Consider the following 24,030-nt stretch of genomic DNA (forward strand, 5'->3'; position numbering starts at 1 on the left):
AAATCACATCGCCTGCCCCAGCAGGTGTTTCTTTTCAGTATCAGTTAGTCCCAACCACTCTCTTCAAGATGAGTTAGTGGCAATATTATGAATAATCCTCAAAATTTCTGCATGTGAACTCGCATATTAGGACTGTCTCATTAACTTGGGCATCCTGTGCTATATTTAGGACTTGATGCTACAACACAGTCAGTCGCTGAGGCTTGGCTGTCTGATAAGAAAGCACACATCTCAGAGGATTTCTAGACATATAAGAACAAACTGTAAGAGTAATGAATAGTTTAATGGCCTGAAGCTGCAGATCTCCAGCTGCTGTGGTGAGGAACTGAAGTGCTTCATTTAATAAAGCTTTTACTTCCTATTCCTGAAACACAGCTGGTTAGATGCAAGAAACACAGAGATAAAGACAGAGCCAGATCCTACATATAGTGAAACTCTCAGCAAAACTGAGGGACACAGAGAGGAATGACCTGTTTTTCTGTGTTGAGCATGATTAGCCGCTAGAATTACTAAGACTGTTGCACTCTAGCTAGATGACCTCTCTGGTCCTGCCTGCAACCAGCTTCAAAAGTGGTCACAATCCCAGATACCTAAGTGACTTACTGCTCAGCCCAATGAACATTTAGATACGCTGAATACCAACAGTTCCTCTGAAGAGTTACCAAAGCACAACCAACATTTGTGGGCCCCAAATCAGAGGCCATCCTTCAAAAATATTAGTTTCCCTTGCTCTTTCTGCTACGAAGAGAGACCTAAATTTATCCTCCCCCTCCTACAACTCCATCCACAGCATCTCTGTCCTCCTCAGACCATGGCAGCTGAGCAGTGCTAAAGCTGCAGACAGAAGCAAGGCAGCCACCGTTGTGCTGTGCAAATGGCTTGTTTTGACTTGTTAAACCTGAGAGCTGGACAGAGTTAGTTACATTTGCATTTTGTATTTCTGCAGCAGTGAACGGGACAGAAACACACTGAGTCTTTTTTTTTTTTTTAATTCCCCAAATGAACCCTTTGTCTGTCACATCCTTTTTTGCCAGCCTAGCTTCCAAGAAAGATCTTTTGCACTCTGAATCAGACCTTACGTTCAGTTACAGGGTGGGGAGGGAAACTGTCAGCTGAGATCTTATTAAGAGCAGGACCTGCTTCCAGCCTCTGCAGCCCTCATTGGAAGCAGCAGGTGCCCCACAAATGAATGCTACCTTCCAAAGGAAGGCCATTGCCCTGGGGGTTCTCTGGAAACCCAGCTAAACAGGGAACTACAAAAAAAGAGTCTCATCTGGGCACTGCATATGGATTGACTACTGTTTTCTTTTGATTTTTTTGTTTTAATAAGCCACAAGAATTTACCATTTTTGAGAGCCCAAATTGACCCACTGGTTGATTTTCTGCTAAGAAATCAATTAAGATGATGAGCCAAGACAAGAACTGTTGCAATTTCCTTTTGTTTGTGGGTTTACCACAGGTTACAATAGTTCTGCTCATAAACAGAAAAGTCCAGTATTTCCTGAAGTACAGACTCTGACATGCTCTGCCAATGGAAGCCACCTTGGAGCAGGGTTAGACTGGCAGTCCCAGATCCACACCATCAGCAAACCCAAACATGGTCACATTGTTCTCATCTACAAAATCTCATGAAAGACAAGCAAGCAGGATGCTGGATTTGATTTTCCTGGACTAAAAATCAAATTGTCACACCTGCTCCAAAGACTGCAGATACAGACGGGTATTCCTTGAATTGCTCTCTGAAATCATTAGCCACTTTAAAAACCACACGCAACTTCCCTTTGGTAGAACAGCTTCTTTTTATAACATCTGCAGCATTACAAGATTAGAAAATTAGCTGTTTCTTACGCTCAGAAGATGACACGAGGTCCCCAAAAAATACAAACAGAGGTTTAAGCTGACCTAAATCAACACTGAAGTCTGAACCCACATTTACTGGAGGTCACAGTGTCCTAGCACTGACTCCCAAGCACAGCACTGTTCCCCAGCCTAATGTAAATGTCAAGAGGAGAAAGTCAGTGACAAACGGCCTTCACTCTCTGCAAAGAGAGCTGTGGCTGCATGGGTAACTCCTTTGGGAGGTCAAATCCTTGGTTTCACTTTACAGGCATAAAGGAGAGGAGGAGAGTACATAATTAGCAGGTAAGGTTAACTAGGAGCATGCTCGTCCTTGCTGGAAGCTCTGGTTGTGGAATTCACAGCAACCTCACTGATACATCAAACAGCTGGTACCCATCTGATCTGTATCTTCTGCTCCTTTTGCCCTCCAGCCCTTCCTCTAGCACACTGCTGCTCCTCACCACCAGCATAAGCTCAATTCTGTAAGGGCAGAGCCACCTACAAGGCTGTTCTAGGAAACGGGCACAATTTCCACTTCCCTGTTGCCATTGCAACAGCACCCAGCAGCACCTTTAGTAGTACCTGCACAGAGAGACTTTTTGGGGAACCAGCACTCACAGGAATGTGAGGGACTGACACTGGCACATCTGTATGCATCTTTTCCCTGGCACCCAGCCAGGCACACAGTTTGGGATTGTCCCAGTGTCAGTTTCCAACCATCCCCGTCATGGAGTGATATAGATCGTGAGCCACTTGCTCTATATATCAGGCCATTGGAACCAGAGATCTCCAATCTGCACAGCATGAATTTTGCTCTCTCCTTCCTCATGACAGTGTCGCTGCAGCTTTGTGATTACATTATGAACTTACTTCCTTTCAGTGTCAGTGGAAATAAGACTGAGGAGTGGCCTCTTCACAACACTGGTCCTAGATTAGAGATCCCTCCAGCCAGCTGTTCTAATGAGTGAAATTCTCATTTTGATGAGAATTCTCACCACAGGAGAGAGCTCCTCTCTTGCTCCAGGACTGACACTGTTTAGTTAGGCTGCTTTAAGCCAGACTGATCTCACTAGGGATTTAAATGAAAGCCAAGGCCTTATCCTATAGGCTTTACCACAAAAGACTCCAGAGCAGAGGTTGCTGTGGGGCAGTGACTGCTGTCCCAAAGACGGGAAGTGCCCGTGGCCCCGCACACTGTCTCTAGGCCAAGATGATCTGACCTCTTTAATCTCACTATACTTCCTTGATGTTTAACTCAGCAATTAAGTGCAATTCACAGAATATCCTGAGTGGGATGGGACCCATAAAGATCATCGAGTCCAAACTGAGTAGGCTGTGGCCGTTTCAAGCTGTTACCTGTTTTGCCAAGCTTCCACTAAGGGCATTAGGTTACTTAATAAAAACACAAATCTTTTGATCCAAAGGTACATCTGAGATATGTGCAAAATGCCTTATGTAGTATTCTGACAAGATACAACTGCTAGCAAGTACCTCTATAGTCACTAACACCACATTGGTTTACTGCTCAAGGAATTCTGTTCATTTGCCTTTTCTTTTTGGAAAAAATGATCCTTTTTTTTTAATAACTGAAACCAAAGTATGTTTCCCTACACCTCCCCAACCTGTTCAGAGTTAAGATTCCTCCTCCACTCAGTCCAAAACTGCCCACTTACCTTCTTAACCAAGTAGCCCTCCCTTATGCGCATCGGTTCTCGCTCCATGTCTCAGGCAATCCTGCTCTCAGGTCTATCAGCACTGGCAGTTAAGCTCCTCTGGCAGCAAAGTCTGTGGGCTGGCGTTTTTACAGTACAGCTGTGTCACTTTCACAAGTTCCTCTGCCTGCTAATCACATGAAAACAAGCCCGTTTCCTCTTACAGAGAGAGAGATAGGGAAACGCAGAAGCACGTGTGTATTTATAGTTTGCCTCTGACAGAACAGGCAACAGCCTGACAAAATGCTCAACTGTATCAAATCCGGCCAGCCTTGATGACAGAGTCCTGGGAAATTAATTAAGCATTTTAGTGCCCAAACCCAAGAAATCAGGCCCACTCTGCAAATACATGAACTTTAGCAAAACAACAAACAGGGTGGCATACTGTGTTGCTGCTTGGTGCACGCCAAAAGGATCTGAGAGACAGGTTTCCAACTCACCAGTTCTGTCACTTCATCCTGTCTTTGAAGTCTGACTCCCAGTGGGTGAGCATGTGGGGTTTGGCAGTGAGCTGGACGGCCCTCGCTTGGTTAACGATGATGCGCCCTCTGCTGATACAAGAAATTTGTTTATCAGACTTGATCAGGTTTTGGAGTTTGATGATGAGGCTTCCCAAAGAGGTTAGCTGTCAAATAGACTTAAATGGACTAGACCAGCACATTACATAAAGCACTGCAGAATGTCACTTTCTATGAACATCTTTTACTTGCTGCAGAGCTCATTTGGCTATATTTGGTAAAAGATAAGGCAAAACCATAATTTTCCAAAAGTTGATATATACCAGAGTCACCATCCCTCTTCCCCATACAAAAAGAAGGGTGGTGGTATATGGGAGGCAATAAGGAGGCTGCTGTATTGCCAAGAATAAACTATTCTCCCAGGCACAAGACTCCAAATCACTTTTACAGCTGAGCCTATTCAGACAACAGTTGAGCCCAGGGTTACTCCATCTGTCACCTCTGCCACTTGTAAAGATCCCCAAACAGGGACTTCTTCCGCAGACAGAAATTCCTGCTCTCCCTTTGACTCTGTTTGTCTCAGCCTTTACTCAGAAGTATACAGAAGTCTGACAAGGTCTGTGATAGAGGATCAGAACATTAGAAGAGCCCTCAGAGACTTTCTCTAGCCGTTCCTCACTGATGCCTATTTAGTGGTTCTCCCACAGATGAGACTCCGCTCCTTCCTTGGTTATCTGTATTAGTGCGTTATCCCAACTGCTGAATGTTTCTCCTCACTGCCTGAATTGAGATCTTCCTTTCCAGACCTTTCTCGACTAGCTGCTGCTTAAACGACCCCTCCAGTCTCATCTTCAGGCAGAGCACCTATCTGCACCAGCAGCCTCAGGCTATACACTTTGCAGTGCATTCTGCCCAAAGCATACCTTTTTGTGATGATTTTATGTATTATTAGGTTGTTCGGGTTTTGTTTCTAGAACCTACAGAGTCTCAGTATATTGTTCCTTTGCTTATATACCTCATGCTATTGTGAGGATCTGATTGCTGTTAAAGGCCCTAGTTGCTGATCAAGCCAATCATCCATTAGGCAGTTTGCAAATCAAAGATTCAATATATGCTTTCCAATTCTCTGGCTGTCAAGTGTACTTGACATCAGCCAACAGCTTCTAAAATTAATAGAGAGACAGAAACTCACACGTAGCTAATAAAAGCTTCGTGCTCTTTGGAAATCAAGCTAAACGTAAAAATTTATCACTAAAAAGCGATCAAACGGCTTTGTGTCACATTTACAGTAAAGAATCTGCCTACCAGTCCCAGGGCCTGGAATGAATTGAAGATGCATTCCCGAGTTTAGATGATCTAACTGAATTTCCAAGTTATACGTCTGTGAAGGGTCCCTTCATTTCCCATAAGTCTTAAAATGATGCTTGATGGACTCAGGATCTTGTTGACTCCTCCTATATAATGTCTGTTTTGGTCAGTAATTCCTTTTGCTTTAAGAAGGTGAATTATTTCCTTCTCTTCCTTTCATTCCAGTGGTTCCACCTTTGGGAAAAGGTACACTTTTTTTTTTTTTTTCGCTCTGATTGGATAACCCAAAAATACAGGTCATAGACATCAACAATTCAAATTAAATACCTTTCACTGCATGGCTGGAAGCCAAACTATCCCTTTATCAGCTGCCTTGAGGCCACAATGCTACAGAGCCTGGGGTGAGCATTAGAGACCAAGAGCTGGCTCACAGTTAGCTCTTCCTTCTGTCTCTACCTTGCGGCCCCTCAGACCTGAGGAAACAAAACCCCTTCCTCAGCTGGAAGGGCTTATGGGGAACAAAGACAAAAGAATCTGCCAGCATTTTCCTCCCTGCAGGCAGCCTTTCCACAGGTTTTCCTGCTCGCCTGCTCCTGCTGGTTCAGTGTTTGTGCTGAGTCAGGATGACAGGGCCCTCCACGATAAATTGATGATACGAAGTGTCCAGGGACACATCCTCTTCAATAGAACATCTATATGACCTTATACTAAAAAGTGGTTTAATATGAACAGAAAAGGATGCTGACTCCACAATTTTGTAAAAGCTCAGTTTCTCATTTACCTGCACAAAAAGCCCTTGGAGGTGTGAAATGCAATTCTAGACACAGTGGCACCAAGCCAATGACTCCAGAATTTACCATTAGCTACTTAAGCAACTCAGTATCAAAGCATAAAATTACCTCCAATATTAGCTGGAAGCAACTATTTTTGTAACATTTCTTTTCTCTATATTGTTCCTATTTCATCTTCAAAGCTCAACTATTCCTTTTGCCCTTCTACTTCACGTGTCTGGAACAATCCTTTTCTTTTAACACTGAGGCTTGGTTTCATTTATCACACATCACCACAGGGGAATCAGCACTTCATCTTCCCCCAGGCAGAAATGTGCTGATCAGCTAACTCATTCAGGTGAAGCAAAATGGTCCTTAACCATACAGTGGCCATGGCAGGTGTGAGGGACAGCCTGGACTGCTGATTCAGGTCGTCTTTGTGCAGCCATTCCTAAAGAGCAGCATCGGGCATAAAAGAAAGGAAGAGCTGTATTTCTTCTAGCTCTCCACAGAGGGGAGGATAGAGCTTTGTCTGGCAGAAAGAGAAAGTAATCTGCATTGTGGAAACCTGCTATAACTTACCCTGTTCTCCCCTTTTCTGTCCAAAGTAGGTAAAGGTGCATGATGCTGGATTAGCAACATTTGTCAAAATAGCACAGCCTGCAACAGAGCTGAATATCTTAGCTCAGTTTACTGGCGAGTGATCTGCTCTTGTACAGGAGATCTTGCTGCTGTATTTCCTCAGAAGACTCTGGGTTTCTTCTGCTACTTCAGGGTCCACTCCTGCAAGCATTAAAAAAAAGTGGTCAACAACATTTATCTGAGCAAGGGATCTAGCTGAGAGACTGATGGGCATTTATACCGAAAATTGGAATCATATCTGCAAATAAACATGTCAGCTGCAAGGAAGACAGGCAGTTTCTCAGCTTGTTACATCAGCTTCACTGCTCTCTCTACTAGCCCTTGCACGGCTGTTCTTCAAACATGTTTGCTGCACTGTAAATGCCATAAGCCCACTCCATCTGTAACAGAGCACGCGAGTTCTCCATAAGTATGCATCTCTCCAGCAAATGAAGCTGCATTTCCAGGGGAAATTAAATCAAATGCTATATGTTAAAAGTGATTGTCTACACGGGAAAAATAATACACACAAGTGGTTTGCAAAGGTGATAAAGATTCAGTCCGGCTTATAGGTCAGTAAAACCCTTTCTCACTTCTGCGCAGAGGTCTCAAAAGAATTACAGTATTCAATTGAGAGCTGGCAGGTGCAAGTCTCAGCACAATTCACTCCATGTGGAATCACACATATGGCTATTTTTAGCGAATGAGAGATTGTGGCTTTGCAACCACTTCTCGAAAAGAAACCCAAAACCGGAACATTTCCAAATCTAGCACTGTGTTAAGAAAGGAATCAAAGAGGGCCAAGCATGAAAAGACTATCGCAGGTATTGTCCATGTCACCTTGGAATCTATATGCTGTGGGTTGGCTGCCATAAATGAACCGTCTTGTTCTGACTTCAAGGCGCATTTTATATATTTAATTATTGTGAAGCTATGCAGCAGGATTAGTGCATTAAGTCTAAGTGGGAAGGCCTGCATAAATGGTAGTACTGAAAAGCTTATGCATCTGACATATTATCATACATAGAGAGATCATAGTGAGTGGAAGCAGTCGAGAGACCAAACAGATTTCTCCAGAATGTTTTCTAGACAAATTGGACCAGCACAAAGCATAGGCCATGGCTTACCTCCATATCAGCTCTGATTTTTCACTGGATGCATCCAACTTCACCTGTGACATACTCACCTCTCCTCTACAGTAGTTCCCCATCAGTGATACATGCGGGCGATGTAGCCGCAGCAGGGAGGCACAAGACAGAGGTCTTGGATGAAGCTGCAGCGTGAGAAGACTTTCCTATTTCTGGGAAGAAAAAGAGAGATGGGAATAGCTGAGCATGCTGGCTGCAGCTCACTTGAGGGAGTTCACCACTCCTTTCAAAAGCACTAAGGAGTTCGCCAGGGCACAGGGGAGCGCTGCAGCGTTCCTGCCCTAAGGGAAGGGAATTAGCTTAATGTACCTTGCTGACTCCAAACAACAGGCTGAGAAGCCTCAGGTGCCAGAAGAACAAAAAGTAGATTTGAAGGACTGAAAAAACCAAAAAAAACCAAACCAAAAAACCCCCCAGTTTTGCACTTTACAACGACATTAAAGATTCCAAACCCCACACCTCAAATGTAGGTGTAGGGAGGAATGGACACAAATTTATCTCTTTCTTCCTGGAAGTAAATTACTGCTGTGGCTTAGGAGAAATGGGACCTTGTCCTAAGTCTATGATGATTTACTTAGCATTGAATCTTGTAAAGGTCAGCACATTTGCTCTGTGCTCCTGGCAAAACCACACTGCCTCCTTCTTCCTGCAGGTATCTTTGCTCCCTACAGAATATCAAGCAATTAATATCAGGTAACCATGCAGCAGCCTAGGACCCACAGAAAATCCCCATGGGGACTGGAAGGGCATGGGTTTCTCTAGCCAGGGCCCATCCCACCACCCTCAGTGAGGGGGCAGCCTACAGCATCAGGCATCTCCGTGGGGATGAGCTGAGGTCAAGCCAGCAGGCAGCCTGCAGGTCAAGATCAACAGCATCCATAGCTGAACATGTCTGTGACAGAGCTGGAGACCAGCACTCCTAAGCATAATCTCAGGAAGGGACTGAAAGCTCAGGGCTGAGCTGAAATAGGGCCCGCGGGCAGAGGTGTGGGTTGGAGACCCCAGGTGAGGCTGGTCAGGGCAATTAAGGAGGGCAGCAACAAAACTAACCTCCCAGCAAGACTTAGCAAAGGCAACCCCTCCCTTTGATCCACACAGATAAAGAGCATCTGGTAGGATCAGATAAGTAAATACACTGACGCATGCAAAGTTATCAGATCAATCAATAAAAGGAAAGGCAATGCCTACATTTAAAATTCCTTCTTCATAAATGTTCTACTCTCACCACGTTTCACTTTCACATGATAGAACAGTTACTCAGCCTATGCATACATAATCCATAATATGATGCTTTTTTAGTCCTCCCTCATGTTTGCCACTTTTTGCCACAGTGGTCTGGAATGAAGTCACAGCCTGAGCTGTGTCCAGAGAAAGATGATCATTCAGGCAGAAATAATAAGGGAAAAAAAACTCGTTATAGATCTGACCTCTCATGTACTTGTGAAACTAATTGCAATCAATGTCTTCAGCTACACGCAATTTACTGCAACATGATATGTCTGGCCCATGAGGCGAGCTAAACTGATCCCGGGCAATGGCCATTATTCTTCACACACCACTTTAAGTGATGCTATCAGATTCCCCATGTGTAAGGCCTCTGTGATTTCGTACTGAATTACATTTAAATTTACAGAAGTGGGAATTGCTGCAAGCAAAACTTTCAACAAGCCACAAAGTGCAGTAGTTTCAGCAGAATAAAACAAAAAATGAGAATTCTCATGCAATGAGCAAAAAAGATAGGGAGAAATGCACATGTGGTCTTTTGTGGAGCCATACTGTAACGAGATAGGTGTCTATAATAGCAGCTGCTTCCTCAGCTGAAAACCTCTGCATACCACTTGACTGTCCGATAATTTCCAAGATATTTTCAAGACCACTCATTGCTGACCTCGACAATGGTTGGAGGGATTCATTTTACCTAACTTTGGGTGGACTGCTTTTGAGGACCTCTAAAGTCAGCAAAGATCTTTACAACAAATCGATGGAGTTCAGCGCATGATTTGTGATCAAATGTTGGCCCCCACTGTGGGATGAGTTGCTCCTGCCACTTACTACTTGATTAGATGCAACTGCTTTTTAATTAGGCGCCCTTTGGCAATATAAGAGTCTTAGGTGACTCACCAAGCCCAAAGATTCCTCTCATACATTAATGTTGATAATGCCGCTACCTCATAATTCACAGAGAAATGTAGGGCTTTTTTTAAATAGCATTTGTTTCACTCTTGACTGTGAAGTAGGAGGAGCAATGACTGCACAGTGCAACAGCTTCTCTATAGGGAAGTCCCTGCTGCCAGTGATTGCTATCGCAAGTGGGATGTTACTTATATAACCCATCACATACACAGTTCTGAGAGGCAGGGATTGTGTCCTGCCCTTATCTTTGTGGAAACCTGGCTGTCTGGCCATATTATGAAGCCTCTTCTTAGCTGGATACCTAATCAAGGCAAATACAGTAGGATTTTTTTTTTTTTCCAGAGGTTAAGTTTTCAGCAGAATATATTCTTTTACTTAATGTTCGCAATAAAATTAGTTCACTCATTAACTTGCATGCACAAAGAAATGCAGCTAGATAACACTTTATCTTCCCTTTGGCCTAGAAATTCTACATTTTTACCATCATGTGTACATCCCAGCTTTAGAAAAACAAAGAAAAGCTCAGGTCCAGTGCAACATGCAGCTGTGAAATTCTCCTAACAAAATCATTAACTCTGCATAATGTCCAATCAAACAAAAAATATATTTGCGGCCCAAGTCCTGTGTCAGCCATAAGAATGTTCCAGTTTTAACAGCAAACAAGAACAAATGCAAAAGAATGGAAAGGATGCACAAACCGGCTCCTGGGTTAAAAGCAATCTTTAACTGTTAGATGGGAATGAGACCTGCAGAGAGCTGAATTACAACTTGCAGTTTCAAAGACCTTTCTCCTTGAAGAAATGGTACCAGCCATAGGCAAAGAGTAGTATTAGACTTAAAGAAATGAGATTCTGATCTGATACTGCAATTACAGTAGGATTTTTTTTCTATTAAGAACATTGTAATAAAGCGATTGAAGAAAAATCCCAACAGAAGCCCTGAACCAAGTATTGACGTTGACTGTTGACTTCAGGGAGCAAGAAACTGACCGTCAGTCTAGGCATGGTGGCTCACAAAACCCTTTAAGACGTAGAGGGAGAGAGAAGAGCCACAAAACCACGTCTTTGCTACGCAGATGCTCCAGCCCACCCCGGATCGGCCGGCGGTGAGGGGATGAGCGGGGTGACCCGGAGGAGCCCCCCTGGGGCGGGACCCCCCTGGGGCGGGACCCCCCCTGCGCTGCCCGCGCCGGCGGAGCCCCGCGGGGCGCTCCCGGCCCGCGCCGCTGTCCGCGCCCGTGGTGCTGAACGGCGGCGGCGGCGGCAGCGCCCGCCCGGGCCGGGCCCCCCGCTCTCCCTCCGGGACGAAGGGCGGGATTAAGGGTGCCGTAATCGGGGCCGGATTAACTCCCTGGAAACCGGCTGCCGATCTGGGCAGCTGCAAACGTCCCCCAAGCCGGGAGATGAGGGGGGGAGGGAGGGGGCATCCGCCGCCCAGATGCTGCGCCGCGATTAGGGGGAGGGAAAAAACAAATCTATCATCCGCTGCTTTTGGGAAGGGCTGGGCTGGCTGGGATCCGCCAGCCCCTCCTCTTCCTTCTCCCTCCTCTTCCTCTCCCTCGCAGCCTCGCTCTCCTCTCCCGGCCAGCCGCCTTCCGCGGAGGGGGCGAGACGAGCGCAGAGCCCGCAGCCCCGTCCCGTCCCCCCGCCTCGGCGACAAGCGATGGGCGACATCCCCGGCCTCGTGAAAATCAGCGTCTCCCTCAAAATCCAGCCCAACGACGGGGCGGTGTATTTCAAGGTGGACGGGCAGCGCTTCGGCCAGAACCGCACCATCAAGCTGCTGACCGGGGCCAAGTACAAGATCGAGGTGGCCCTCCGGCCCGGCACCGTCCAGGCCACGTAAGCGCAGCCTCCCCGCCCGCGGCGGCTCCCCCGGCCCTCCCTTCCCCGCTGCTTTATTTTTAGAGATTTAATATTTTTTCCTGGCAGGCTGACAGCACGGGGTTTCCGTGATTTCTCTCTCCCTGCCCTTTTGCTTTGGTGGCCCCGTTTCTAGGTCCCTGGCCAGCTGTTCCCAGTGCTTTGCCCAGCTGGCTCAGGAGAGAGGCCGCATTTTGGAGTCCCTTCCTTCCCTACCTCCTCCCGGAGCTCTTTCAAGCCCAACTCCTTTTCTCCCTCCTTCCCCACGGTTTGCCCTGGAAGCAGAGGGAAAAGGCCCCTCCAGCCCTGCATGTCAGGGATGCACCATGCCCCCGCTGCAGCATGGCAAAGCAGGCTGGAACCGGGGACGATGCAGATGGGGAAGCAGCTCTGGGTGGAGAGACAGCCCTGGAGAAAGGATTCGGCTAACCTCTCCCCAGCTACTCAAGATCAGATCCCTCTGGCCTTTCCTTTCTACACCTTCCCTGGGTGACTGCAGAGCCCTGACATTTTTCAGGAGCCCCAGTGAGTCAGCAGCACCTGCAGGTCTGCTAAAATCCCCAAAGCATCCCCCAGCACAGAGGCTGCCAGCCTGCATGCTGGCTCCAAGCTGCTCGGGAAGGGGACCTGCGGGGCTGCTGAAGGGCTGGATCTTGTCTCTTTGCAGGACAATGGGCATCGGGGGCGTCAATGTCCCACTGGAAGAGAAATCGAGGGATGCACAGGTGGCCTCTTACACAGGGATCTACGACACAGAAGGGGTGCCCCATACCAAGAGCGGAGAGAGACAGCCCATCCAGGTCAACATGCAGGTATGTGGTTCTCCAAGCCCGGCACGGGAAGACAAGGGAGGACAGCAGGGGGTTGACTGTCATAAAAGGAGTTGTGGGGATGAAATATTCCAAGGCAAAGTCTGATCACAGCCGGTCTGATCACAGTACCTGGAAAACACAAGCCCTGCTTCCCAAGGGGAAGCCAAGAGAAGAGCAAGGGCCAGGTAGTAGTTTGAGGATTTCTAGAGATTCGCCTAGCCCTTTGGGGTGCTGCAGGAGAAAGAAATGAGAGCTGAACTTTGCACCTTTTCTGCAGGGCATATTACAGACCACAGGCAACTCCCACCAAGGTCCCTGGCTAGGAATCCAGTCCCAAGCTCTTGGCATGCAGGGACTCTCCTTCTGCCTGCCAGCACTGGCAGTTTTTTTGGAGCAGAGTATGCCCCAAGCACAAGGGGTAACTACTCTCCCCTTCCACCTGTCATCTGCAGGATGCCCAAGGACCTGCCAGAGGCTGAAAGCATGCGTGAGAACACCCACCCCACAGGCTGTTTTCTCCCTTTCTATTCCCCATATGCTTCCATTATCACATTATCTCTGCATCAGCAAACCTAAGTTCTTATTCAAGAGGCTCCTCATCCCAACCTTAAAAGAGAAGCTCCAAGGGCCAGAATCTGTATCGGCCATGGCCCCAAAGTGAGGCGACCAAAGCTCAAGCCCGTAAGGCAGCAGAGCTGACAGAAGACAGGAAGAGCAGCAGGCAGATTTCCACAGCGCTCTTCAGGTGGTGTGTTTGGGGTGCAGAGGTAGATTTGTTTTGTTCCTGGCTTTGGTTTGGTTGTTTGGGTTTTTTTTTCCCCTCTCCTGATTACAGTTGTGAGGGATTCTTGCTGTTTACTCTATGCCTTCTGCACCAAAAAGGGGAAACGATGCAGTAAGCCATCTTCATCTGAAGCTCTCTTAGGGGTCTGTTCCAACTTATGCAAGTTTAGGACCTTGCCAAGCCCACTGAATTTCAGCTTTTTCTCACATTTGCTCACTGCACACAAGATTTCATCTTGATCTTTATCTTCACTATTTTTTTCTGGAATCATCATTTACCTTGCCAATCCCCTTCTGAATAAGAACTGTAACATCTCCATTTGGTGTTTCTAGTAATTACAGCATGCCTAACAATTTTGGAGACCCACATCACATTAACAGTTACCACTTCATAACCGTAGGTTAATAAGACTACCCTGAAGTATTTGTCCATATTAATCACTTTTCTATACAGTCACCTCCTTTTAACACCCAGAAAAACCAAACACCCAGTATGACTTCTCAACCAGCAGAAGAGGGCTGCTGGATGCCACTGTTGAGTATTGCAGGTATATTCAATGTCCTTATACCAAGAGGTGAAAGGGCAGTGCTCCCAAAAAAACAGCTGCTTCAACTAAGGCATCCCTATTTTCATAGCGACCTTTACCCTTAAGCATAGCACTGATGGGAACTCTGGAAGTTTAACTTTTCTTATGGAGAAAACCAAGTCAAATGACAAATGAAGTAATTCCAAGAAACACGAAGAGGTTCCGATTTTCAGGTACGAGCTCTGAGATGGTTTGTTGCAGCATCAGAATGAGTAGCCACAATTCTTGTCCAAAGAGTAGCTTTTACAAATCAAATCCTGGGATATTAACCATAAAGCTAATAGGATGTGCAAGTGTTAAGCAGGTCTTCAACACCTTTTAGGATTTGATCTTGATAGACTGGTTCTTCAGTACAGACTTAGATGTCCCCAATTGATACTTTTAAATATTAAATATAGGCAACTCAACAGGGATTTACATGTTGAAGTCATCATTTAGCTGCTTAGCTAGACAGAGCCATAACAGATTTAGGGAACCAGCCTCAGACACCTCAGCTTGAAAACTGCTTCTAATACCTACTTCCCGAATCTTCAAAACTGGGCTTAGTGCACACAGCTTTAAATTTTCCTATTTCCCTCAACTATGAGGAACTTCAGCCTCCACTTCCTTTTCTGTAACAGGCAGGGTCCTGATGCATCCTAAGGAGATAAGGATACTATTTAAGGCATAAAATCTGAACTCATTAGAAATAGACTGTGAGGTCAGTCCTGCAGTTAAAAACTGGTCTGATACTGCCCATTTAATGCCGAAAAGCCGGAAAGTCCATAAGAATTTCTTTCCCATCTGCATTAAAACTTTAAACAAATAATTCTTTGTGCTCCTACTTTAACTGGCTGAGAGACACCTGTTATGGACATGTTTTTTACAGGTAAAATAACAATCCCATTTCTGAATTCCAGAATCTGAGGATGCATTTGTTACCTGAATGCTCAAGTACGCACACTATCCAGACACTAGTGAACTGACTAGCAAATACTGTAAACCAAGTTAGAAACCTCTCTTTGGATCTCATTTTATTCTTTATCGGACTAGATTAAGATTGAATAAAGAAGCCAGACCTCCATTGCCATAATAAATAGCCATCAAATCACCCTAGCATGCAAATTCAGAGGGAGTGATTAAATAACTCTTCATGCCTATAGGAGTAGATGACAGAGAAGAGCAGACAGGGAAATAGGCTTCTAAGCTTGACCTACAAAGGGTAGGGCCATCCCTCCTCCCTGGGGAATCCTGTATACAGACCCAGTGGAGGAGCCAGGATTCAGCTGCAGGAGCCACGGGAATTCCGGGGAGCTCTGAGGATGCAGAATGCTCATTACACCACAGAGCTGTTGCATCTGCTAAGTACCGGGCTGGGGGGGAGGCAGATAGTAGTAGAAAAGCTCTGCAATTAATTCTTTCCTTCTTCTGGAAACCCACAGCAGTCAAACTACTCAGGGCAGCTGAGCAAACTGCGTCATTAAGGAAGATAGAATTTGTTTTCTTCTTGAAATTCAGATCCTCCATACATTAATGAAATGAAATGTTGCTTTTGTGTCATATCACCTTCTACAAATGCTATTAGAAATGCCTTTGATTCCTCAGTTTTCAGGCTGAGAGTGGCTGATGCTCCTCTCCGACAATTTCTCTGCGTGGACTGCGCACAGTAATATCTAACGTGCTTAACCTGTATTATCTTGCATTATGAGTGTATCGGGATTATTATCAGAGATGATTAAGAAAAAAAAAAAATCCTTAATTAAGGTTTTAGTTGCTGGGAGAGATAAAACAGCCTGCACATCTGATTCTCTTTGTCAAAGGAAATGGCAGAATTATTTCAGCTACTCCTTTAAGGTAACACTTGCAACTGCAGCCAAAAAAAACCCTTCCACTAACAGCACACAGCAATTCCTGCCGTGGTCAAGGCTAAATTTAAGTTACCACAGTGGGCTGGGGGAAGGTTTAAAGCAATATCCGTTACACGGTAGCAGCTCACAAACCACATCTTAAAATAAAAAAAACCCCCAAATGTCCTTCTGAGAAAACTGGATACAAAAGGCTCTGCTTGCACTGTGTAAAAGGGCTTTCATACTGACTTTGCAAGTGTGATATTATAATAGGCAGATGATCAAAGGTCAGCTCCCAGGCACATGATGGGAATGGAAAATAGTCAAGTGAAGAAGCTGTCATTGCAGTGAGTGATGGAAATATTTAAAAGGAAAAAAGGTTGAAGAACAGAATGTCATTTAGTAGCACTGAATCCACTAGTATCTTCTAACAACATAGCACAATCACCCAACCATACTACTGGGACCAACACCACCACGTATAGGCTTCACACCCACACTTTGGACTCTCTGCAAGGTCTCAAGGCACCGGAACTCAAATTTTACATTACCATCGTAACTGAAGTCATGATCTACTCTCGTTGAGCCTCATTAATGTGGTTTTTCTGATATTGCAAGGGTATCTAGCGATGGCTTCAAAAAAGTGAGAGATTTTATTTTGCAGAATTTAGTATAGCCATAGTCTCATTCACTTCAAAGTTGCAAGCACAATCAGACAACTTGCGGTCGATGTCTCACTGCCCCTTCACTGTATTAGACACTTATTTGCTAACACGTGCTGATTATCTCCTTCCTAGCCTCTATTACTCATATCTAAGTTTGAAAAGCTGCACCGTCACAGTACAACTAGCAATAACAGAAATGCACAAAGCAGAACTTCTTTTGCTAAAGTTTCACGTAAAACGCGGAACAGAATCCCAGGGAAGGAGTAAGTAGTCTAACAGCAGCATGTCTCGGTCAAGACACTGCAAACGCAAGGCTACAAAATACAGGGACATTCAATATTTCAGATTGAGCAAAAGAAGGAACCTTCCCAGCTGTAACTGCAGCCTCTAGGTACGGTATAAAGGTGAAGTGATGGCTTATGTCACTACAGATCACTGCTACGTCATATGTATAAACAAGCCACTTTGAGATCATCATGCCAGCTACTGCTGTGTCATCTTAAGAAGGATTATCGCTTTGATTCTTGCTGGTAGTAACATTTATCCACATGGCAACTTGAACATTTTTACTCCCTTGCCTTTCCCAGATATAACTGCACAAGGGCAGTACATGGAGAATCTGATCCTTCATGTTTTATGTATGCCTGAGCATAAAAGACTTTATGACTGCTAGAGCAGGCTTTACAGATCTTTGATTTATTGACTTGAGGAACAATAACCCTTATATCAGCTGTTTTACGTTCCGCAGTTTCATAAGAGTGTTGTTTCTCATTAATAGAGAGAAGCCAATGAAATAATCAGCTCACTAACACTAATATTCCCTCTTCCTCACAGTTTAACGACATTGGCGTTTTTGAAACAGTCTGGCAAGTCAAATTCTACAACTACCACAAACGGGATCATTGCCAATGGGGAAACAGTTTCGGTAGTATTGAGTATGAATGCAAACCAAACGAAACGCGCAGTCTTATGTGGATCAATAAAGAGACCTTCCACTGAAGAGATGTGAAACCAATACTGCTGGACAATCTCCCTCAAGAAAAATCTACCTTTTTAAACCAGCAAGAAGCCTTAACAAAGGCATACTGTCATGTTGCTTTGTTCCATAAGGTTCCAACAACTACGTTGTATATACAGGTGGTGCCACTAAAATCTTTGCCTATTACTGTATTTTAAGTTTACCATAGCATCTACAACATTCTTTATCTGTCACTCTGAGAATACTGTAAAGTTCATAGTAAAGAATATTTGATAGCTGGGTAGAAAGTCATACCATCATAATACTGTCATAAGTATTTGGGTTATGCCCACTAAACGGTTCCACTAGACGTAACAACTTTTGTGAAGTGTTTTGCTTTATTGCTTAGAATTTGGATGCAACAGCACATCGGTGATTTCTGTGTTTATATTTGTGTTTGCTCCTAAATCGGTGTGCTCCTTCGAGCATTTTGTCATACGTGTCATCCCAGTGGACAGCAAAAAGTGCAAATTATGGATATTTGTAGGTTTAGCTAAGTGGCAGCTGCTGCACTGTTGATATCGTGATTTCATACCAGGGGATTTGGAAACTCATTCTCCCTTTTGTTAAGTGCTGTAAGGTATTCTGTGAAAAGTTTGCTAATTCACCAGATCTCTCAAAATAGGATTCTTTGTTGTTAAGTTTCCCAGCGTCCGAAACAGCTTTAGGAAACAGTAAAAAACATGCTAACTTGAATGAAGGAAAAGCAATAAATCAGTTGGGGTATCAAACACATCTAACAACATGGTTAATATCTATCGCAAGATCATATAGTATTCTTGAAAGATATAGCAGCCATACTTAATTTAGTTCTTAGAGTAAGAGTTCTGATAGTAATCTCCATTTTTTTCTTAATGACACATTGCCCAAATCAGTAAAACCCTACAAATCCACCTTTTCAAGCCTGAGCACTGTACTGTACCAAAATCATCAGGATTTCTGACCAACGCACACTCAGCAGCGTGAAGAGAGTACAGATCCCAGTGCATGTTTATACATGCATTGCACTCTTTCAAATAAAGATAAGCATGTAAGCATTTGCATGGTTATGACTAAAGGTGCTATATAAACACTAGATCAGTGTTTAACACATACAGACAAAGAAAAACAAACATATCTTTTCTTTCAGTAAATAAAGCAGGGAAACAAATACACTGTCCCATCCCCAACTTGGGCTGAAATAAGCTGTCAGTTCTTGCATATCTGTTATTTCTTTTGTGAATAATTTGTAAATTGTGTATGTAAATGGTAACCATGACTTTTGATCTTTGTAATAAAGGACTTAATTTCTTCTCTAGTATGACCATCTAAATGAGTTGAAAATACTGTATCAAAAAAGGCAGTGGTTGTAGAAAGTCAGATAGCAGAGGGTACATAGTCAGTGCTTTCTGAGAACCCAGTGCAGAAAGAACCTCATGTTCTTTACCCAAAGCTACTCTTTCTCAGAAACACAGATCCAATGTGCTAGAATGCAGACAGTTAATACGATAACACTCAAGAGAGCTTATTGATAAAATTCAACTGCATTTTGTTGCACTAACATAGTGTGGAAAGTAGAGATTTAGGACAGAAGTGAAATACCAAAGAAATATTTTCTTCCATTGAATTATTAATCAAAAAGCTTGACTGTTGCAGATTTCTACAGACAAAAGAGCCTGACAGTAGCACTGATGTAACACTGGAACTGTAGCACTGGAACAGTGAGCTAGCCAGCTGCATCTCTACTCTGAGGCAATATTACACAGGCAAATTTCACTGCGATAAAATTCTAGAAATAACCTGCTACATTAACTTCTTTCCTAGATTTTTCCTAGACTACAGAAAGAATTCTTCAAAATGAAAAAACTGAACAAATTGAAATGAAATCTGTACTTCAGACAGAAGGGTTACTGCCAGCACTTTAGCAGAAGTTTCCAGATAACAGGCTTCAATGATACCAAACTTCCAGCTGCCAATCAATTCTATCTCTGCATGACTAGAAAGCAATTTTATTCAGCAATAATTGGCATACATTGCTTTATTTTGTTTGTACATATGAATTGAAAGCACATCAACAAGAAATACGTATGATACATGAATTAACAGAGAAACTTCTGTCCTAGTAAAATTGTGTAAGACAGGCCTTTGCTTTGAGGTCAGCTTCTATGAAATCCTTGGCCCATGATGTCCTAGCCCTCCAGTATTTAAGGAAAGTTACAATGAATAAATCCAGCCTATCCTGGCACAGGAGGGCTATTTTTCTCAGCTAGCTGGAAGCACACCTTTCCCAAGGTAAATACTCATTTTCATATTAATGCCAAATAGGGCGGCAAAGTTCTCATATCCTAGCAAGTCCTGTAGCAATTCAGCTGAAATGGAGTCCAGAGGGTGGTCAAGAAAGAGCCTGCAGATGGAGTGAGTTGCTTTTAAAAGAAAGGAGAGAACAGCCAGACCAACTGTGTCTTGCAGGCTCCATATCCTGATACTGAACATTGCTGCCCACGACTGTAGCACCCCTTTCACAGACTGGCAGTGATAAAAAGGATGAGGACTGCTTAACAGCTTATCTTGGGGAAGGTGTAAATGGCATTTATCAGCTGTTATATCCTTCTCCCCGATGAGGTTTAAGCAGAGAGAAATGTGGCTTGATAGCCTTGCATTATTCCTGCCTAAATAAAAGATTATTCATGTGATGTTGAGTATCCATACCACCATGGATGGCAGTGCCGATATTCTGCATGTGTAAAGCCAAATAGTCCCATCGACTTCCCCTTGCTCAACAAGCGCTTTGCTAACACAACAAACATTTGCTCCCTGTAAAGGAGACCCGAGACTTTAGCAGTTCTCCAGAAGTAATGTTTTGAATTTCTTTCATCCAGGACAACTCTGGTAAATATTCATAAAGCTTGAGTCACTAAAAAACTGTTGCTGTGACAGCTTTATGCATTATTCAATCAGCAGCATTTAATCTCCAGACAAGTTTGTTCTTTACACACCTTTTTCTAATGAATATTTCCATTTTGGGGCAGAACGCCAAAATTCAGAACAGGCCACAATACACTAAGCTTAAATATATATTTATTTTTATCCATTACAATGTCAGAAAATGCTGACAATGCTTCAATCCAGCTGAAACCACAAAGCACTCATATCTGAAGATTTTACACGTGAGAGACTTCCAGACTTTTCTCATGAAGCGTCCAGCTTTCCTTTTCATAAGAAAGATTGAAACAAATGTACCGAATCTTTCAGAGTCACTTTTTCATCTGTATTTAGGTAGCAGTTAGCACTTTCAGACTGCTGAGTAAAAGGATCCAAGAGCAAGTTATTACTCATGATTATTAGTTGTGATCCTGCATACGGCTTGCATTAGATCATTAGTGTTTGCACAAGGCTTTCTGTTTAGTGCAGCTACTACAGGCTTTGGTATCTTCCACCACCTGAAAAAGAAATAATACTGCTAAACTCTCCATGCCCTACTAACACAAGTTAGGGAGGTTTTACCGGCTTCAGCTGAGGCTCTGTCCATTGGCTTGCAGATGCAGAGTGACTCTTAGTGATTCCAGACTAGTCGAGTATCAGAAAAACTCGTTTATTACATTCTTCCTATAAAAGATGTGAACAGAACTTCTGTGCAGTGACGTTGTAAGTTTTGTAATACAAGGCTTTTACGTGCCAGCAGAGGTTGGTTTCCATTTGGTTAAGAGTACCTGCCTCACTTGCTATGTAAAATTTTTACGCATGTGCTATGCTGAACAGTTCTGTTATTCTAGAGTCTCCCTGTAAAGCTTTGATTAAATAAGGACGTGACACGTTGTAACTGCTAACCTCTTTTTGAGATCTGAAACAAGTGCTGTGGCTTTCAGAATTCGAAGCATTGAGCATTGCCTTAATCGCTGTGTCAACCCCGAAGCACAAAGCAGCAGTATAATGAGTCTTAAAACATTCATGTTTTCCCTTAGCTCTACAAAGCTCACAAGTGACGACTGGAAAGTCCCCTTAGTGCAGCTAATCCAGATCTTTGGCTAGGAGAGACACAGGCACTCCTGCCCACAGGCCTTCCCTGCGGCACGCTTGGCAGCTTTCGCCAGCATTCCTCGGACTGCTTCCTTTTCCCCTCTCCCTGAGACCAGCATTTAAGGCTTCAAATCCCTGTGAGCCCTGGCTTTCAGCCTTAGGAAGACAGGGCTACGTCAACCCTGGAAGAGCCAAACCAGTCTTCTTGGCATTGTTTTCTCTGTCCCTACCTCCAAGTTGTTGATTATTTCTCTTATTAGTCGATACAGCTTAGTTCTGTGCACTCAGGAAGGATAATCTCATGACTGACCTTGCACATTACATATAACCTTCTCTGCCTCTTCCCACAGAAGAAATTCACAGGGATTCCAGCTGTATCCCAACTATAAATAAGAAGAAAATTACCAGCTACTGAAAACATAAAGAAGTGAAGCTGGACCACAGAAATCACTGCTGATGGTTAGTGGTGGAGGTCCTGCAGTGCCTGCCATTACAGTGCTGGAGAACTCAGACAACTACGTAGACTGTTTCCACAGTGCTCTAACACTCACTGAATTTCTCTGTATAGTAAGATATACACAAGTGAGGAATCATAAGCTTTTGTGAGTTCTCCCACTGCAATCATTGGAGTTTGTAATCTTCTGACCTGCAGTGAGTTGCACCACCCAGGTATGAGTACACAGATACAAACAGATCTCCATTGGAGACAAGGCTTAAAAGCAATGACAGCCTTTCCATCAATGTTGATGCCAAAAATCTTAAATTAAAAAATAATTCATAACAGCACATCTGCACTGACCAAGCGTAAGGCTCTGATAGTCTGTTTTTCCTCATTTGGACAAACTTGAGTCTCAATGCTGCTGTATACAAGGTCTTCATATGCTATTCATAAGGCCTTTGTTTCCCTCCCCCAGAGGGCAGACACTCCTACTCCCTTTATCCCAAATAGCAAGGAACAGCCCAGTATCCCACCCGGTAACTTCTGCAGCCTTTGAACAATCCTGAGAGAAGCAATAATAAACTATCAGTTGATAACGATGAAGGCAGCACAGGCAAGAACCATATGACTGTGTCGGAGGTAAGATGGACCTTCTGCCCGTTCTCAGCATGGTAACTGCAAGGTTAGGTGCCATCCTGCTGCTATGGGAGCAACTGTGATAACATCGTCGGTAATATCTACGTCAAGCTACAGCATATGTGCTACAGGGACCAAATGTTCTCAGAAGCTTGAACTGAATCGTTATGAGTTTAACGTGAACCCCAGAGGGCCTTGTCTGCAGAGAAATGGCAATAGCATGCAATAATATCACAACATATACTATTTTCTGACTACGATGGCGCTCTTCAGCTCAGTCTAAGTTGCTATGCCAATAGATTCACCTAAGGTACTTCCACGTTTCAAACTTACTGTAGAGAACAAGCCCTGGCCAGTTCTATGTATAGAATATATAGACTAAAGTCGGTGGTTTTTTTCTTCTTTTTTTTTTGTTTGTTTGTTTTTAATTAACTGTATTATTTTTATTTCTGGCTTCAGAGACATCTCTCTCCCTAAATACTACACTACAGGCAAGCTGATCAAATGCAAGAAATACCACTGTAAAAATACAACTGCATTCATCCCTGTTCTATACGGAAACTATGTGACTGCACTCCAAAGATGTAACAGCATTAAAACAAACAAACAAGCCTTCACACATCTTTCAGTTCTGTTGCAGACTCCACACTGTTCAAGAGGCTTGCAACATTTTGTCTATCAGAACAAGTCAATAGTCATATATAAATAGGCTGATCATCTTATTTTCAAATGCACAATGCTTACACTGAACTTTGCTACCCTTGAGGCAGATGGTTAAGAAACCAAGAAAAGGTGCCAAATGCACTCCTGGTGCAAAGTTCCACCAAAGCGTATGGAGTTAACATGAGGGACAAATTTGCCCCAATATGCTAATGTGTGGATTAACTGCCCTTGCTTAAAACAGAACTGTAAGAATTCAGACCTGTCCATCTTAATATAAATGAAATATAACTCCCTGAGGAAATACTTCCAGGAAGGTTTTTTTTGTTTTAAATACAGTGAAAAGATTTCCTCTACAGATAGGTTTTCTAAGATAGGGCAAACTTTCTTTTTCTCTAGGGATCAAGAACTAACATTTTGTGCTTGTATACAGGTACAGAATCAGTTACATAATGAGCAACCAGAGCTGAAAAGTTTCTTGCAGGTGTTTTTTTGCTTTTAAAATAAAACCAGCTATCAATTCTTACTTCCTTCTGCTTCAGCCCTGCAATACCAGCAGCAGCAGCAGCCCTCAAGCACAAACAAGCAAGCAAAGAAGGAATGCTGCCACATACTTAGCTCCAGGACTGAGATATGATTCAAACAGCACAGGAAAGGCAGATTATTGGCCACCTTGTCAGTCCTCCTATAGCCTTTATTCTTTGAGAACCATGACTAGGACAGGTAAGTACACTTTTATTCCATGCACTCTATTCTA

At 43.7% G+C, this 24,030-nt stretch overlaps 2 protein-coding genes across 10 annotated transcripts in view; one reads left to right on the top strand and one right to left on the bottom strand.

Annotated features, from left to right (window-relative positions):
- The window catches only part of PLEK (pleckstrin), a 63,848-nt gene that overhangs the window by 15,117 nt on the left and 24,701 nt on the right, over window positions 1-24,030 (bottom strand). For 4 of the 9 annotated variants that reach the window (XM_009472132.2, XM_087774399.1, XM_087774400.1 and 1 more), the window contains 4 exons: window positions 7,895-8,008; window positions 6,670-6,870; window positions 3,992-4,102; window positions 3,513-3,681 (listed from right to left, as the gene is read on the bottom strand). In XM_009472132.2, coding sequence (XP_009470407.1) covers window positions 3,513-3,560 — 48 coding nt within the window. In that variant the 5' untranslated portion in view covers window positions 3,561-3,681; window positions 3,992-4,102; window positions 6,670-6,870; window positions 7,895-8,008. The remainder of the gene's footprint in view (window positions 1-3,512; window positions 3,682-3,991; window positions 4,103-6,669; window positions 6,871-7,894; window positions 8,009-24,030) is intronic. The other 5 variants (XM_087774406.1, XM_087774405.1, XM_087774402.1 and 2 more) reach the window with 5 other exon arrangements.
- Window positions 11,489-18,842, top strand: CNRIP1 (cannabinoid receptor interacting protein 1). The gene is made up of 3 exons (XM_009472133.2): window positions 11,489-11,830; window positions 12,519-12,663; window positions 17,359-18,842. The coding sequence occupies exons 1-3, from the start codon at window positions 11,652-11,654 to the stop codon at window positions 17,521-17,523; spliced, it is 489 nt and encodes a 162-aa protein (XP_009470408.1). The 5' UTR covers window positions 11,489-11,651; the 3' UTR covers window positions 17,524-18,842.

The sequence above is a fragment of the Nipponia nippon genome, unplaced genomic scaffold (assembly GCF_047370975.1).
Source record: "Nipponia nippon isolate SJK-2023a ecotype South Korea unplaced genomic scaffold, ASM4737097v1 scaffold_4, whole genome shotgun sequence".
Lineage (NCBI taxonomy): Eukaryota > Metazoa > Chordata > Aves > Pelecaniformes > Threskiornithidae > Nipponia > Nipponia nippon.

Coding starts and splice junctions, on each gene's coding strand:
- CNRIP1 (XM_009472133.2), top strand. CDS start 11,652: ATGGGCGACATCCCCGGCCTCGTGAAAATCAGCGTCTCCCTCAAAATC. Junction 11,831..12,518: donor CCCGGCACCGTCCAGGCCAC/GTAAGCGCAGCC, acceptor GTCTCTTTGCAG/GACAATGGGCATCGGGGGCG. Junction 12,664..17,358: donor CCATCCAGGTCAACATGCAG/GTATGTGGTTCT, acceptor TCTTCCTCACAG/TTTAACGACATTGGCGTTTT.